This window comes from Ailuropoda melanoleuca, chromosome 11 (assembly GCF_002007445.2).
Source record: "Ailuropoda melanoleuca isolate Jingjing chromosome 11, ASM200744v2, whole genome shotgun sequence".
In the NCBI taxonomy this organism is placed as follows: Eukaryota; Metazoa; Chordata; class Mammalia; order Carnivora; family Ursidae; genus Ailuropoda; species Ailuropoda melanoleuca.
This window is the reverse complement of record NC_048228.1, coordinates 108,421,705-108,435,486: the sequence shown is the minus strand read 5'-3', so window position 1 is coordinate 108,435,486 and position 13,782 is coordinate 108,421,705. Positions and strand designations below refer to the sequence as shown.

Sequence of the window (13,782 nt, the reverse complement as noted above, 5' to 3'; positions counted from 1 at the left end):
CAGTCTTCTGTGTGACAAAGATGGGCATCTCTGTGTCCCCAGCATCCGGCATAAATGCTGTTCTAGTCCTGTTTGTTGAACACACTAGTGAGTGAACGTATTGGTTCCTTGATTCTAAGACGAACAAGTGTTACTTTCTTTGCTGTAGCCTTGCCGGATCAAAGGTGACATAGGACAGTCTACTGATGATGATTCTGTCCCTCTTGTGCATTGTGTCCGCCTTCTATCTGCTTCGTTTTTGCTGACCGGGGAAAAAAATGGTAAGTATAGAGAGGCAGGTACAGAGCTGAAGGAAATACCTAGGTCTCAAGGTCAACTCGGTGACTGATTCGCGCCTCATTGCTGTAGCAGAGGGAGGGGGTAGAGTCTGGGGTGAGCGGCAGTTTTCACTGACTGATGGGAGAAGGGCGGGAATGTTGGGGGAGCTGGGTTACTGGGTCTAGTTTTGTTTCTGTGGAAACTAAATGTTTACTGCTTTGAAGGTGACCTCAGTGGTTTTCTTGCAGTATTGGTTCCGGACAGGGACGTGAGGGTCAGTGTGAAGGCGCTGGCACTCAGCTGTGTGGGAGCTGCTGTGGCCCTTCATCCTGAATCTTTCTTCAGCAAACTTTATAAAGTACCTCTTGACACCATGGTATACCCTGGTATGTTACAGTTCACGGCTCATCCCTCGTGTTTAATTGTCACTTCAAAAAAAACTGTTTCAAGCCGTCTTGGCTGTTTTAGTTTAGAGTGATATGTTTTTTGAGTTAATTTGTGTTGTTTTTGAACTGTGTTGTAGCTCCATATAAAACACGTAAATGGTAATGTTTTTCGTGTTTTGGACTCCCTATAGATGTGTTGTTTAGTTTAAACACACTTGACGACACAGTAGATATGTGGGAGCGTAAGGGCCACTTTACATACATACTGGATTTATACCAAAGGCACAAATTGTGTATAATCAAAATTGCTTTGGGTCGCACTCAGCCAGGCCAGATGTTCACACTCAGAGACAAGTGGGACCCGAGACGAGCAGAGCAGCAGCAGATCCAGGCTCCTGTAGCACACGCTCTGGGACACTCTCATGTTGGAGTAAATGGGGGAGGAAACGCCCTTCTAAAATTATCCTCCCGCGTTCTCTCCCTTTCTGTGGGCGAGGGGACACACTTGTGCTTTTGAATTCGTGTTAGGTAAGTGTGGACTAGTTTGAGTTTCTCTAATTTTTTTTTTTTTGAAGTGAAATCTTGGAATTTTGATTATTGGCTGGCAGCCTGGAATTATAATCCAGAACATCTATTGTGTTGAAATGATATCAAGGCTATGATGAATCTAGAATCCTTAAGCCCCACAGTATTTTTTTTTTTTTTTACCACTCATGGCTGTTATATTCAAGTCTCTTCTAGATTTGGATTGCCCCCCCCTTTTTTTTTTGAGAATGAAGCTTTTATTCTGAATTAGAAAGTTGATGGTAGGGGCTTGTACAGTGGCCGGACAATTTATCTCTGCAGAGGAGCAGTACGTGTCAGACATCCTGAGCTACATCGATCACGGAGACCCCCAGGTCAGAGGAGCCACGGCCGTTCTGTGTGGGACCCTCATCTCCTCCATCCTCAGCAGGTCCCGCTTCCAAGTGGGAGACTGGATGGGCACCGTCAGGGCCCTGACAGGTAACAGCGGAGTTTTCGGTGTATTTTCTAGGTAGAATTCCCAAGTTCAAGTTTATGTAAAGGCACTTACTGTTTGCTCTTCTGGTCAGGAAATACATTTTCTCTGGCGGACTGCATTCCTTTGCTGCAGAAAACTTTGAAGGATGAATCTTCTGTGACTTGCAAGTTGGCTTGTACAGCTGTGAGGGTAAGCATAATCTTTTGTGGAAATGAATTCTTTGGTGGAGATTTTACCATTGTTATAATTAAAATTGGGCTCAATACTAAGTAGTCCTAGACATTCTGAAGCTATAAATAATAGTAAACATGTATGTGTCCACCAGTCCGCTGCAGAAAGAAAGCATAACCAGTAAAGGTTTGCTTAGTACAGTGTATTTCAATACTCAGAGTGTTTGTTCGAAATGTTCTTTTTCCTCAAGAGTCTATTTAGAAATATACTTTGCCAACATGAAGGGTAAAACCTGTTGAATTAAACACCACCGGCGCTCTCAGGCCATAGAGCACTGAGTCAAGGGGAGCCGCGAAATTATTTAGTGACCTCTGTGTTGTGTCCCTGCAGCGCCTCCAGCCTTTACGTGGCAGCGTGAACCTTTGTAGATCAGCTGGTCTGTAAATCTCAGCTGGCCAATCAACAAGAGTAAAGATTAACCAGTAAAAATCAAAGCCAAAACCCAACAATTGTCAAATGAATAGGATACCTTCCCTTTTCAAAATTTCATGGCCAGAATTGTTCCTTAGTTCGAAATGTTATTTCAGTCGGTCTGTCTCTCCGGGAGCACAGCGGGTTGCTGGCCCTGAGTCCGCTCTCGTCTGCTGTGTGGAAGTGCCTGCATGTGCATGGAGGGGCAGGAAGGGCTCAGCCACAGGGGCTGTGCCGTCGCGGGGGGCTGCGGAGTACATGGCGCGTAGCAGAGGGCACGGGTCCCCTGTCAGCCCCGGTTCTGAGACTGGTTTTAGAATGGAGTGGTTTAGCCCTGATCCATGGTCGAGGATTGGTGTCTGGGAGTAGAGGCCACGACCAAGACAACAGCAGGAGGAAGAAAGAAACAAAGTGGTGTGGAAGGGACACATTTAGTTTTAAACTAGAGTTAACGACATTTCTGAGAGATGTGGGACAAGTGCAGCATCCCTGCTGCGGTTAGAAGAGGAAATGGGTGTGTGGAGGCGTGATGTCATAACTGTCAGGAGGCAGCGACAGCCGGGGCTGCCTAGCGACGGCCGGGGCTGACCCCGAGCCGTCCCACGGTGGCCTTGTCTTCCAGCACTGTGTCATGAGTCTCTGCAGCAGTAGCTATAGTGAGCTGGGACTACAGCTCATCACCGACGTGCTGACCCTGAGGGAAAGTTCCTACTGGCTGGTGAGAACGGAGCTTTTGGAGACTCTTGCAGAGATTGATTTTAGGTAAGTGATGAATCAGGTTCGTGAGGTCTGTAAACCAAAGCGGCTTGAGAGTTTGAACCAGGAATTGAAAGGCCTGGGTCAGTTGCTTCAAGTACTGATTTGTGGTGGTCTTCAAGTAACCTGTGAGTTGGGAATCTGGGCAGTGTGGAGAGCTGATGCTGGTTTCCTCCTCAGCTTGCTCTGTGCTTGGGATTTTAAAATACGGGCGAAGGAGTAGATCTTTCCGGTGTTCTTAGTCATCTAAGCATTCTGGATGGTGGGAATAAGAGAGCTTGGACTTGCATCACTCCTGCTTCTATGTACAAAAGGAATGTCCTCCTCATTATAATGAACTTACGTCTGTCTGTACTTCATTGCAATTAAAAAATAACTTGATGCCTTTTTCATTTTCTAGGAGTAAGTTTGGTTTAAGATGTTTTCTTTTAGTGCTTTCTTTTAGAAGGGGAAATTTCTTTTATTATCCAGGCATTTGGGTGTTTTTTAAGCCGCTATTATAAAGTGCTTGTTATGTGCCAGGCCCGGGGCTAGTGCCCTGAGCGGTTGTGGTTAGTTTCTTTCTCCCTCAGAACATCTCTGTGAATGGGGGGCTGCTCTCACCTCCACCCGCTGGGAAGGACCCTGGGGTGGGGGTGGGGAATCTGCCCGAGGCCGTGCGGCCCCTCCCGACAGTCCGCCCTCACCTTCCCTGATGGCTGAGCTCACTCTGAGGCCACTTGGAGTCTTTCACAGTAATAGATGTTGGTATTTATTTTGAAGAAAACGGCTTACTGATCTGAAATGAGGAGAGGAATATGAAGTCTCCTTATTTAGAAACCTTCGTCCTTCTGTGGGTCTGAGGAAGTGTTCCCTCGCCGGCCTTCCTGGGCGGCTGGACTAGCCCCCTCCAGAGCCGCCTTTTCCTGTGTCCTGTCAGGGTCGTGCAGGCCGACGGTGGATGTCTGTGGAGTCACTAAATTGTTCGTGTTAAAAATGTTCTTTTGTTAGGTTGGTGAGCTTTTTGGAGGCAAAAGCAGAAAACCTGCACAGAGGGGCCCATCATTACACAGGGGTAAGCACTTCATTTTTGTGAGGCCATGTCGTAACTTCCAGGAGTTGCGCTTTCCCAGGGCTGTGGGTCTCCTCTGAGTGCGCTCTGTTCTAGATGGACTCTGCGATTCAGGTCGTGACAGTCGTGATTGTGTGTGTGAATTTAAGACTAGTGATCATGAGTTCTTCCTCACTGGCCTTCCAAAATATCTTACCTGAAATTGGGTTAAAGACAGACATACCAATTTTTGTTATCCTTCTCTCTGAAGCTTTTAAAACTGCAAGAACGCGTGCTCCATGATGTCGTCATCCATCTGCTCGGGGACGAGGACCCCAGGGTGCGGCACGTTGCTGCAGCGGCACTGATGAGGTATTCAGCACGCCTTTTCTCTCTTTGCTCACTTTCTTGGTAGAGGCGCTAAATACTAGGAGGAGGGGAGCTGGGTCATCCAGAGAGTAGGTCAGCATCCCCAGAATCTGGGCGCTCACTTTCAGCTCCTCTGAAACTATCAGAAAAGATACCGTTTACCACGCAGGAATCTAAAGTGAGGGTGAAAACAGGGCTCGCCTCCTAAAGTAACAGTGATGCACTTTCATTGTCAAAGTTTGAAATATAGAGAAGAGCGCTAAGAAGATAGAAATGGCCTTCGGTTCTGCCACTGGACATAATCACTGTGAATGTGTTGTGTGTGCTGTGTACAAGTCTCTTCTTTGGCTTTGGGACCAAGTGTGCGTGCGGTTTTGTGATCTCGTCATTTCCACGTAATATGTTATTACATCTTCCTGTGATCAGACTCTACTGAGGAAAACCCTGTGACCGACCGCCAGTGATGTCTAGAGCACTACCCTGTATTAAGATTGGTTCATGTGTTTGTACTGCTGTGCGCGATGTGCGTACAGAGTGAGATCAGTGAAGGCTGTACGTACTGTTTCAGAAAAAGAAATTGTAGTTAGTGGCCAGTATTTTATTCTGTAGTTGTGATAAACTTCTATGTAAATATTATTTGGTTGGATATTAAGTTTTCTTTGACTTAGATAATGGGTTATGCTCATGAATATTGTTATACACAAATGTTTATGTATACATTTTTTTCTTAGAATTAATTCCTGGAAATTGCGTTACTAGGCCAAGCTTTCTGATGTTGTTTGTTTTGTTTTGTTTTGTTTTTTAATTTTTCATAGCTTTACTGAAGTATGACTTTATATCCCTTAACATTCACTCATTTTAAGTGTACAATTTAATGATTTGTAGTAAACTGACAGATTTGTGGAAATGTCCACCACGATCCCAGTTTTAGAACATTTCCATTACCCCAGAAAACTCCCTTGTGCCCACATGCAATCACGAATCCACTTCCTTGTCTGGACATTTTGTTGGGATCATACAGTAGATGGACTTTTGTGTCTGGCTTTTTCCCCTTAGTTTTCGGGGTTCGTCCATCCTGTCGTATGTACCCGGAGTGCATTCCTTTTATTGCCGCATACATAGTACTCCGTTACAGGGGTGACACCGTGTTTTCTTTATTCCGTCATCAGATGATTTATACCACTTCCACTTTCTTTGGCTACTATGAATCGTGCTGGCTGAACGTTTGCCCGCAAGACATCGTGTGAACATATGTTCTCATTTCTTTTGGGTCAGTCCCTAGAAGTGGATTTTTTATGAGTTTTGGTACTTCCTGTGAAATTGCTCTCCAGAAACATATCAGTCTCTACTCTTAACAGCCAGAATATGATTGTGTCCGATTCTTTTCACCAAAAAAATACTTCAAAAAAAGTTAAATATGTATCAGTTATTGAGGCAGAAATTGGTATTTTTTTAAAAAATAACTTATCTTTTAAAAGTAACACATATTTACTGAACAAAATTTAGGGAAAATATAAAATAGGAAATAAAAATCTCAGTGATCAAACTACTCAAAACCAAAGTTCCATTTTGATGTATATCTTTTCTGTTTTCAATGTTGTTTGCATATTTCTTTGATTACTTGTGAGGTGTACCTTTTCGTGCACTTAACTGGGTTAATATGACTTGCCTAATCAACGGTTTTGGACCTTTACCACTTTGCAAATGATAGCCATTTATTTAACTTTAGAAAAAAGTTGTCCCTATAACCATATCTCCACAGAAGAGAGATTTTAATTAAAGATACTGGGGTTTGCAAACCAATGTGATGAAATAGTTGATTGTTTCTAAGAATTTCGAGCCCTGTCCTCAAGTGTATCATTAACTCAGGAGGGACATGCACTGTCGATTGCAAATGACAGTTCTTTTAGGGAATGTTGCCTGTGTTCTGCTTTTGAGTGGAGTTTAGATTTGTGAGGGACGTCCACTGGAGCTCTGCCATCTGGGAGTGTGTGGGATGGTTTTGCAGGCAGAATTGCAAAAGCGAGGAAAGGCCGGCCCCTGGCGTTCGGATCTGCTCTGAGCTCAGTACTTCCCATGGACAGTGGCTTCATGTACTTGTTCATCTTGGTCAAGAGAACTAGAAAGAGAACTTTAAATCAGAGCATTTCATTAGCTGTAGAGCAAGGTACTTAATTCTACAGCAGACAGAAAGGAAGTATAGCACCTGGTTATTTCAGGGTTGGTGTGACTGGTGTGTGGATGATTGGTCTTGGGACTGGCAGCCCCGCTCCGCTGTGCTGGAGGCCCCCCCAAAGGAGGGAGGTGCTATTTTGTGGCTAGACTGTGCTTCAGGCTTCACCACCTCGACAGAGAAGGGTGGGGAATCACAGGGGAGTTTCAGAGACTTCCATCGGTAAATACACTTTACTTCTATGTTAGGCTTGTCCCGAAGCTGTTTTATAAGTGTGACCAAGGACAAGCTGACCCCGTCGTGGCTGTGGCGAGAGACCAAAGCAGTGTCTACCTGAAGCTCCTCATGCACGAGGCACAGCCTCCATCTCACTTCTCCGTCAGCACCGTCACCAGGTACGCGCACCGTGTGCATCCTGACGTCACGCGTGGGGGCTTTCCTGACACATCGTGCTTTCTAGAGAAGAAGCTTCAGGGGAGGGCGTTTGCATAGGTGGTCTCCTTTGGTAGGGTGTCTGTCCTTTCTGGGATTCGCCGCCCGTCTTCAATTAGTAAGTTCTGCTGTGGTCATAGCAAGGACTTCGTGAATCCCCTAAGCCACTCGTTACCAGCCACGTTCTCATAAGTGTGTATTTGTGTGTGGTGCTTATGCTGTGTCTTATCTAAAACCATGTCCGGTAACTTTCTCACTTTGGGTTGCCAGTGAAGGGTATGGTGTGGTTATGTCATCGCCCCGACTTTTAGGGGACTGGGCAGTGTTATTAGGGTTGTCCAGTCGTGCAGGGCAGTGCAGTTACTACCGTTCACGGGTGCTGTGAGAAGCTTTTAAATGCCGTTGCCATTACACAGCCCGCTCTCGTCAGGTCTCAGGCAGTGGAAGTCGTTAGCACAGAAATGCTTTAATGAAACAGTCATTCCTTCGCATTTGAGTTTGCAGAGAAGGCTGCAGAAGTGATCATAAAGGACTGTCACGCAGTTTTGACTCTCTGTGTTTTAACTGTTATTTTAAAAATGAGTTTTATATGTAGCTCTCCTTTTTGTTAGTGGCAATTTTTTAAAAAAGCTTAGATGTCAAGGCTGAGATGTTTGCTTGATGCTTCTGTTGTGAATTTGGAACTCAGCTTATCAGATTTGGATGTTGTTGCTAGATACCATCTCTTCTCACATAAAAATTGCTTTAAAAAACACATGGAAATAACTTTCTCAGAGAATTCCCTTTTTGTAAACCTAAGAAGTGGACTTTTCTTCTCTCAGAGAAGATTCAGGGTAAATATTCCTTTAAAATAAGCAAAAGCAGTGTAAGAGTGTCTTGTTATCAGGAGTTGAACAAGCTTAGGGTAAATTGCTGTTTCTGAGCGTCATTTCAGAAGATGCCAGCAGAGATGACTATGATACCGCATTAAAATTGGTTGCTCACTACGACTTTGAAAGTCTTCCCAGTTTCAGACTCAGGCTGGCCTCGGACGTTGGCTGTGTTGCTTTGCTTCTTGCGTGGAAAGCTCCGGGGCCAGCCGTGTGGTGCTATTTGGCACCTTAGCTGCCAGCTGTTTGAGAATTGATGTGGGAAGAAAAGAAGTCTTCTGAGTTTTTTTGTTGGATTCTGAGGACACTGAGTGATTCAGAAGTGAATCCAGCACCAGCCCTGCTTGTGCTCTGCGGATAGGGCTGGGGACTCAGATCCATAACTTCAGCAAGGGGTTGCAATCGGCACGTACCGTGAGTGCGGTGTCGGGCAGCGCCGTGGCAGCCCCGTAGTGCAACGAGCACATTCGTCTTTCCTGGAATCGGGAGTAGCTTCAAGGATTTCTTTCAACTTAAAAGTTTGAACAACGGGTACTTTGGACGTGTGGAGAGGTGGCTGCGAGGCTGTGGCGGGAGAGCACTGCAGGGGTGCCAAGGTGTGGGTGTTCGGGGTCGGCTGGGGCCAGGAGGGGACTTCCCGCCACCACTGCGGTGCCCGGGTTCACTTCCCGTCTGTCTTCACCTCAAAGTCAAGACTGCTAGAACCCTTTAGAGGCCTTAATCTTAAACTTAGAAATGCCGTTTGAATTTCGGAAGTATCATAAGTCTCCATGTTTTTCTCGTTAGAATATACAGAGGCTATAACTTACTACCGAGCATGACGGATGTCACCGTGGAAAACAACCTCTCTCGGGTCATTGCGGCGGTTTCCCGCGAACTGGTCACATCCACCACCCGCGCGCTCACAGTAAGTGTCCTGGGCTGGCCTTCCCACAATTGAGTCTGGGGAGCTCTTGCCACCAGTTCTTTGTGGTGAGTTGCCGTGTGAGAGCTCGCTCTGCGCTGTGCTTCCGCGGACGGAGTCTTGATATCCTCTGATGGAGACCTGCACAACTATTCTTTTTTCCCTGATAATTAAAGTACTATGTGCTCATTGTAAGAAAACTCAGCCAATACAGGAAGACATAAAAATGAACATAAAAACTGCCATGATGTGAGTTGGTAATGTGTCAGAAGTTCAGAATGCCTCCAATATAACTGACTCCATGATGTGGGATGGACACTAAGGGGAGGAAACCAGAAACGCCAGCAAAGATGTTTGTATAATGTACTTACTTGTATCGTTTTCTCTGACTCTGACATCGTAAAAGGACCGTGACGTCCAAGAATGCACAATGATTAAATTCTGATTCTGACGAAGCTCGTGTTTCTTACGCACCCATTAACATGGGCTTCGGGGCATGTCTAGTGCTACAGAGTGGCCGAGTGGGAGTGTGCTTGCGTGTCGTCCGGTCTCTGTCCGGAAGTCCTCTCCACACGTGTACTTCTCTTACATACTCAGAAGGTGACCAGCAGAAAATGGCCAAAATGAATTTTCGGGCTGTGATCTCTGTTTCCTCCTTTATATTTTTTGGATATTTACAGGTTTTCTAAAATGAACAAGCGTAACTTTTATAATCAGAAGTAAAGAATATTATACAAAGTAGTATTAATTTGCTGATGACCAGGTTAAACCTTGTCACTTATTTTATGTGACAGAAGAAATGCTTACCTGTTGTAGAAAACGCCAACAGTTAGGATTAGGCCGTCTTGATAAGTACATAAGTGCCTTTTAAACCTAAATATTGTTTGGCCTCTCTAGTTTGGTCTTCCCTTGATTTGTTTAAAATATCACAAACTTCACTTATTTGTATTTATTGTGGCTTCCATGTGTTGGGCACTGTTCTAGGCTTGGGATGTAAACACAAAGAGGGTCCTTGCCCTTGTCCTTGCCGTCTGGTCAGGAGATGGACGGGTGGGGAGGAAGGGCACTCCGGGCAGAGAGGGGACGCGGACCGTTGCCATTCGGAGCGGAAGGGCTGCACCAGCTGTGGGCCTATCTTCACAGTATACGATGGGCCTTCCTTAGAGCCTCTGTTTCCCATGACCCTCTCTGTCTTTGAAGGATGAATTGGTACCATGGCAGGGCAGATATCGTTAGACACAGACCTCAATTATGTTCTCACTGTTTGTACTTTTTATGAAAGGTGAAAGGAGGTTCAACTTAATAAATGCATTTTGTGCATGGGTGTGATTTTACTGTCCTTTTCTCCTTTAGTTTGGATGCTGCGAAGCTCTGTGTCTTCTTTCAGCCGCCTTCCCCGTCTGCATTTGGAGTTTAGGTTGGCATTGTGGGTATGTATTTTCCTCAGCATATGGTTGTCTACACTCACGTGATACAGACATTGCTGTTGGAACCCCCTGTTGTCTTTCTTAAATCTTTTATCAGTAGGACCTTTTGGAGAAGTACCCAGCGGAATCCTTGCTTCTGCCCTGTTAGCTGTGTGGGAAACTAGTGACAGAGCTCTCGGAAAATCTGGATTCACTGTGATTCTCGTGGGTGTCAAATGCTCTTAGGTGCTTTGGGGGATTCCAGGGTGTCATTTGTAGGTTCATTTTGGAGAATTCACATATGTTGTGAAGACGTTTCTAATTGGCTTCTCTCCAAATGTCTACACTATGTACTAGAAATTTAGAAACATTTTTTTGTTTGAAATCAGCTGTGACCTGTTGTACAAAGTCATGATGAGCTATGGGAACTGTCAGGCTTATCTGAGCAGTTTCTATTTGAAAATGATTTTCTTCCAGTGGATGGCCCTAAGAGCATCTGTGAAATAATTTCAAATCTCCTACAGCACTAAGGAGTAAGTTTTTATTATGTGCATCGATTCCTGAGGAAAGGTTTGGTGACTCACCATCATATTTGGAAGCAAATCTGCAGATGTCTTGTCTGTGTCAGCATGTGCCAGCCAACAGCCGATGTGTGCTTAGAGGGGACGGGTTGCATCTTCTGGTCTAGAACGGTTGCTTCCCTTTGTCCACAGGCCATTCCTGAGCAGCTATGTTTTCTGGCCAGGGATCCAGCACTCAGCCTGACTCTAAGCAACTTTGGCATTGGAGTAAAGTATGCTAAGTCAAAATTGAGAGAAAGCTAAAAAGTTATAAAAAACAGTTTCAATGGTTTTAATCAGACCTGCTACCTGGTTTCATTTCTCAGTGATTTTTATGGAGCTGTGGTTTACTGGAAGGATGTTAGTTAACTACAGTAAAATCACTTATGAGCCGGTATAAAATGGACAGTGACATGCCTTCTTCCTGGTTCATTAGAGAAGACAGGACTGTTTGATTTAAAATTTTTGTCATCTGACCCGGCACATGTCTGCTTCCAGGGTGCCCCCACTGAGCGCCTCCGATGAGTCGAGAAAGAGCTGTACTGTAGGCATGGCCACGATGATCCTTACCCTGCTCTCCTCAGCTTGGTTCCCGCTGGATCTCTCAGCCCATCAGGATGCTTTGGTTTTAGCCGGGAACTTGCTCGCAGGTATTGATACTGAGCTGAAACCAGGGACTTCAGGGCTATAGCTTTCGGTTTCCTTCTGGGGGGTGGGGTGGTGAGCACACAGGGGGGCATTGCTCCAGTGATGGTTCAGTCCTCTAGTCAGCGTCCGACGTGACCAGCGTGGTATGTGCTCTGCACAGTGGTTCTTGCCCTGTGCAGTCCCCTACTTAGCTTCAGGGAAGCTCATTTCTAATTTCATTTTAGCAGGCATCACGTGCCAGGCACCACGGCTGTAAGAAAGTGTATGTGGGCTCTGTTCTCAGGTCAGCTGTGGATTCAGCGGGTGACACACAATAGTACAGTGGCTGTAATCACTCTCCTGTGGGGGACCAGGACAGGAAACAGGTTTTGTGAGTTGGTAGGAAAGGGCACACCAGACGGAGGGCATAGCCTGTTTGAAGGCATGGAGACATGAAAAATTGTGTGGCATTTGAGGACTGTAAGTCAAGTGAGGACGAGGATGGAGGATGTAGCTGGCAAGGAAGAAGACCATTGAACTCTGTGGGTATGGGTTTGCTACCTCGTTAAGGAGGACTGTGGTGTTTGCCGTGGGAGGTCACGGAAGAGCCTCACGGAGGGGCTAGCTGTGCAGCAGGGTCCCTCCGCGGGCCTGAGTGGGGCTTGGACAAGGTGAGAGGGTCTCAACGCGATCCCAGTTGTGGGCTGTGGGGGAGGACTCTGACTAGAAGAGGCTGCAGGGGCAGGAGCAGCAGACTGTGGCCACCAGGGGAACTTCAGCTGTAACAGTCCAGAGGGCTTGGGGTGATTGGCACAGCCTGGGTGGGTCAACGTCCAGTGGTGACATTCGTGCAAGTCTGTTTCCTGTGGAGTTGGAGAGATCGGTTGACCACCAGGTGGAGATGTCCAGCCAGCTCAAAGTAGTCGAGTCTCAATGACTCAGCTTCCCTAGTGATTTCTCTTCCCCTCATTGTGCGTATCACAGCCAGTGCCCCCAAATCTCTCAGAAGTTCATGGACCTCTGAAGAAGAGGCCAACCCAGCAGCCGCCAAGCAGGAAGAGGTCTGGCCAGCTCTGGGTGACCGGACCCTGGTGCCCATGGTGGAGCAGCTCTTTTCCCACCTGCTGAAGGTGATTAATATCTGTGCTCACGTCTTGGATGATGTGGCTCCCGGACCAGCAATAAAGGTAACTTTAGACTTGGGCAGCTGCGTCGGCGCAGCCTCGGTGACCCCCTGGGCGCCAGAGCTGCCTTCACTCACTCGTCTGCCCCTTCCTTACTCTCTTTTGCTTTAAATGAACAAAATTGCTCATACGGTGACACTAAATTTAACACCAAAATGTGTCATCCAGTGTGTAGCTCTTTTGGTACCATCCTTGGTAAACTGTCATCTCTGAGAGGGAAGAACTAGCTGGATGCTTAGCTTTCAGCATTAGTCGAGAAAGCTCAGAGTGGAAGTCGCTGCCTTAGGTAACTCACCTGCTGTCCTGGGAACGTTCGCAAGTCCTTCTGCTTCTCTGTGAGGTACAGCTCCACAAAATGAACCTCAGGACAAATGGTAAACTGTTTGCACAGTGAATTTAAGATAAATGAGGTCACTGTAATTATTTCCGATTATTTGCTCTCCCGTGTCTTCCGTCTCAGGTTACTTCCATCAGGAAAAAGCTCTTTAACTTCATGTTCTCCCTTAGCGGCCATTTGGTCTCCCTGTCACTACAAACTTTTCTGAAGACTCATGTGTTCCCACTAAACCTTGGTACCTCCCACTGCTCTGACGCCGGCCCGGACTCTCTCTGTGGCTCCGGCCACCGATTCTTTAACCCCTGGCCGGTTGGCTTTCGGCTACCACTCTCTAGAGCCATGCTTCCTGCCAAGATCAGTCTTCGAGTCTCGTGGGTACCTCTCAGGTCCTGTCTCACCTCTCCTCCACACCCTTGGTGCCGCCACGCCGGTCCTGGTGCGGGCGCTCCCACTGGCCTCCGGGTTGTCTCTTGTTTTTATCTCACCCCTCTGCTGCCCGGGCACTTCCTGGTTTCATCTCTCTGCCCACCACAAAGGGCCTCCAGGCTCTGGCCTAGGTTGGCCTCTCTCTTGATACTTCCTGGGCCATCCAGTACAGCTCTGCAGCGATGGGAACGTTCTGTGTCTATACCAGCCAGGACAGTAGCCACTAACCACATGTGGTGAATGAGCATTTGAAACGTGGCCAGTGCAGCTGAGGCACTGAGCTTCTAATTTTGTTTAATTGTCATTACATTTAAATGGCCACGTGTGGACAGCGGCTCCAGTACAGGGCGGGGCAGGGTAGTCCGGTCTGTGCTTGTCGTCGGTGCTCACACATCAGAGACCCCGGCTCTGTCTTTGGAG

The 13,782-nt window shown here is 46.7% G+C and overlaps 1 protein-coding gene across 1 annotated transcript in view; it reads left to right on the top strand.

The window, feature by feature from the left end:
• HTT (huntingtin) overlaps positions 1-13,782 on the top strand; it is a 134,323-nt gene that overhangs the window by 48,526 nt on the left and 72,015 nt on the right. The window contains exons 15-26 of the mRNA XM_034672191.1: positions 149-260; positions 507-644; positions 1,491-1,649; positions 1,739-1,836; positions 2,912-3,051; positions 4,036-4,099; positions 4,347-4,447; positions 6,866-7,012; positions 8,705-8,825; positions 10,176-10,252; positions 11,287-11,438; positions 12,400-12,602. Of these exons, the coding sequence (XP_034528082.1) occupies positions 149-260; positions 507-644; positions 1,491-1,649; positions 1,739-1,836; positions 2,912-3,051; positions 4,036-4,099; positions 4,347-4,447; positions 6,866-7,012; positions 8,705-8,825; positions 10,176-10,252; positions 11,287-11,438; positions 12,400-12,602 (1,512 nt within the window). The remainder of the gene's footprint in view (positions 1-148; positions 261-506; positions 645-1,490; positions 1,650-1,738; positions 1,837-2,911; positions 3,052-4,035; positions 4,100-4,346; positions 4,448-6,865; positions 7,013-8,704; positions 8,826-10,175; positions 10,253-11,286; positions 11,439-12,399; positions 12,603-13,782) is intronic.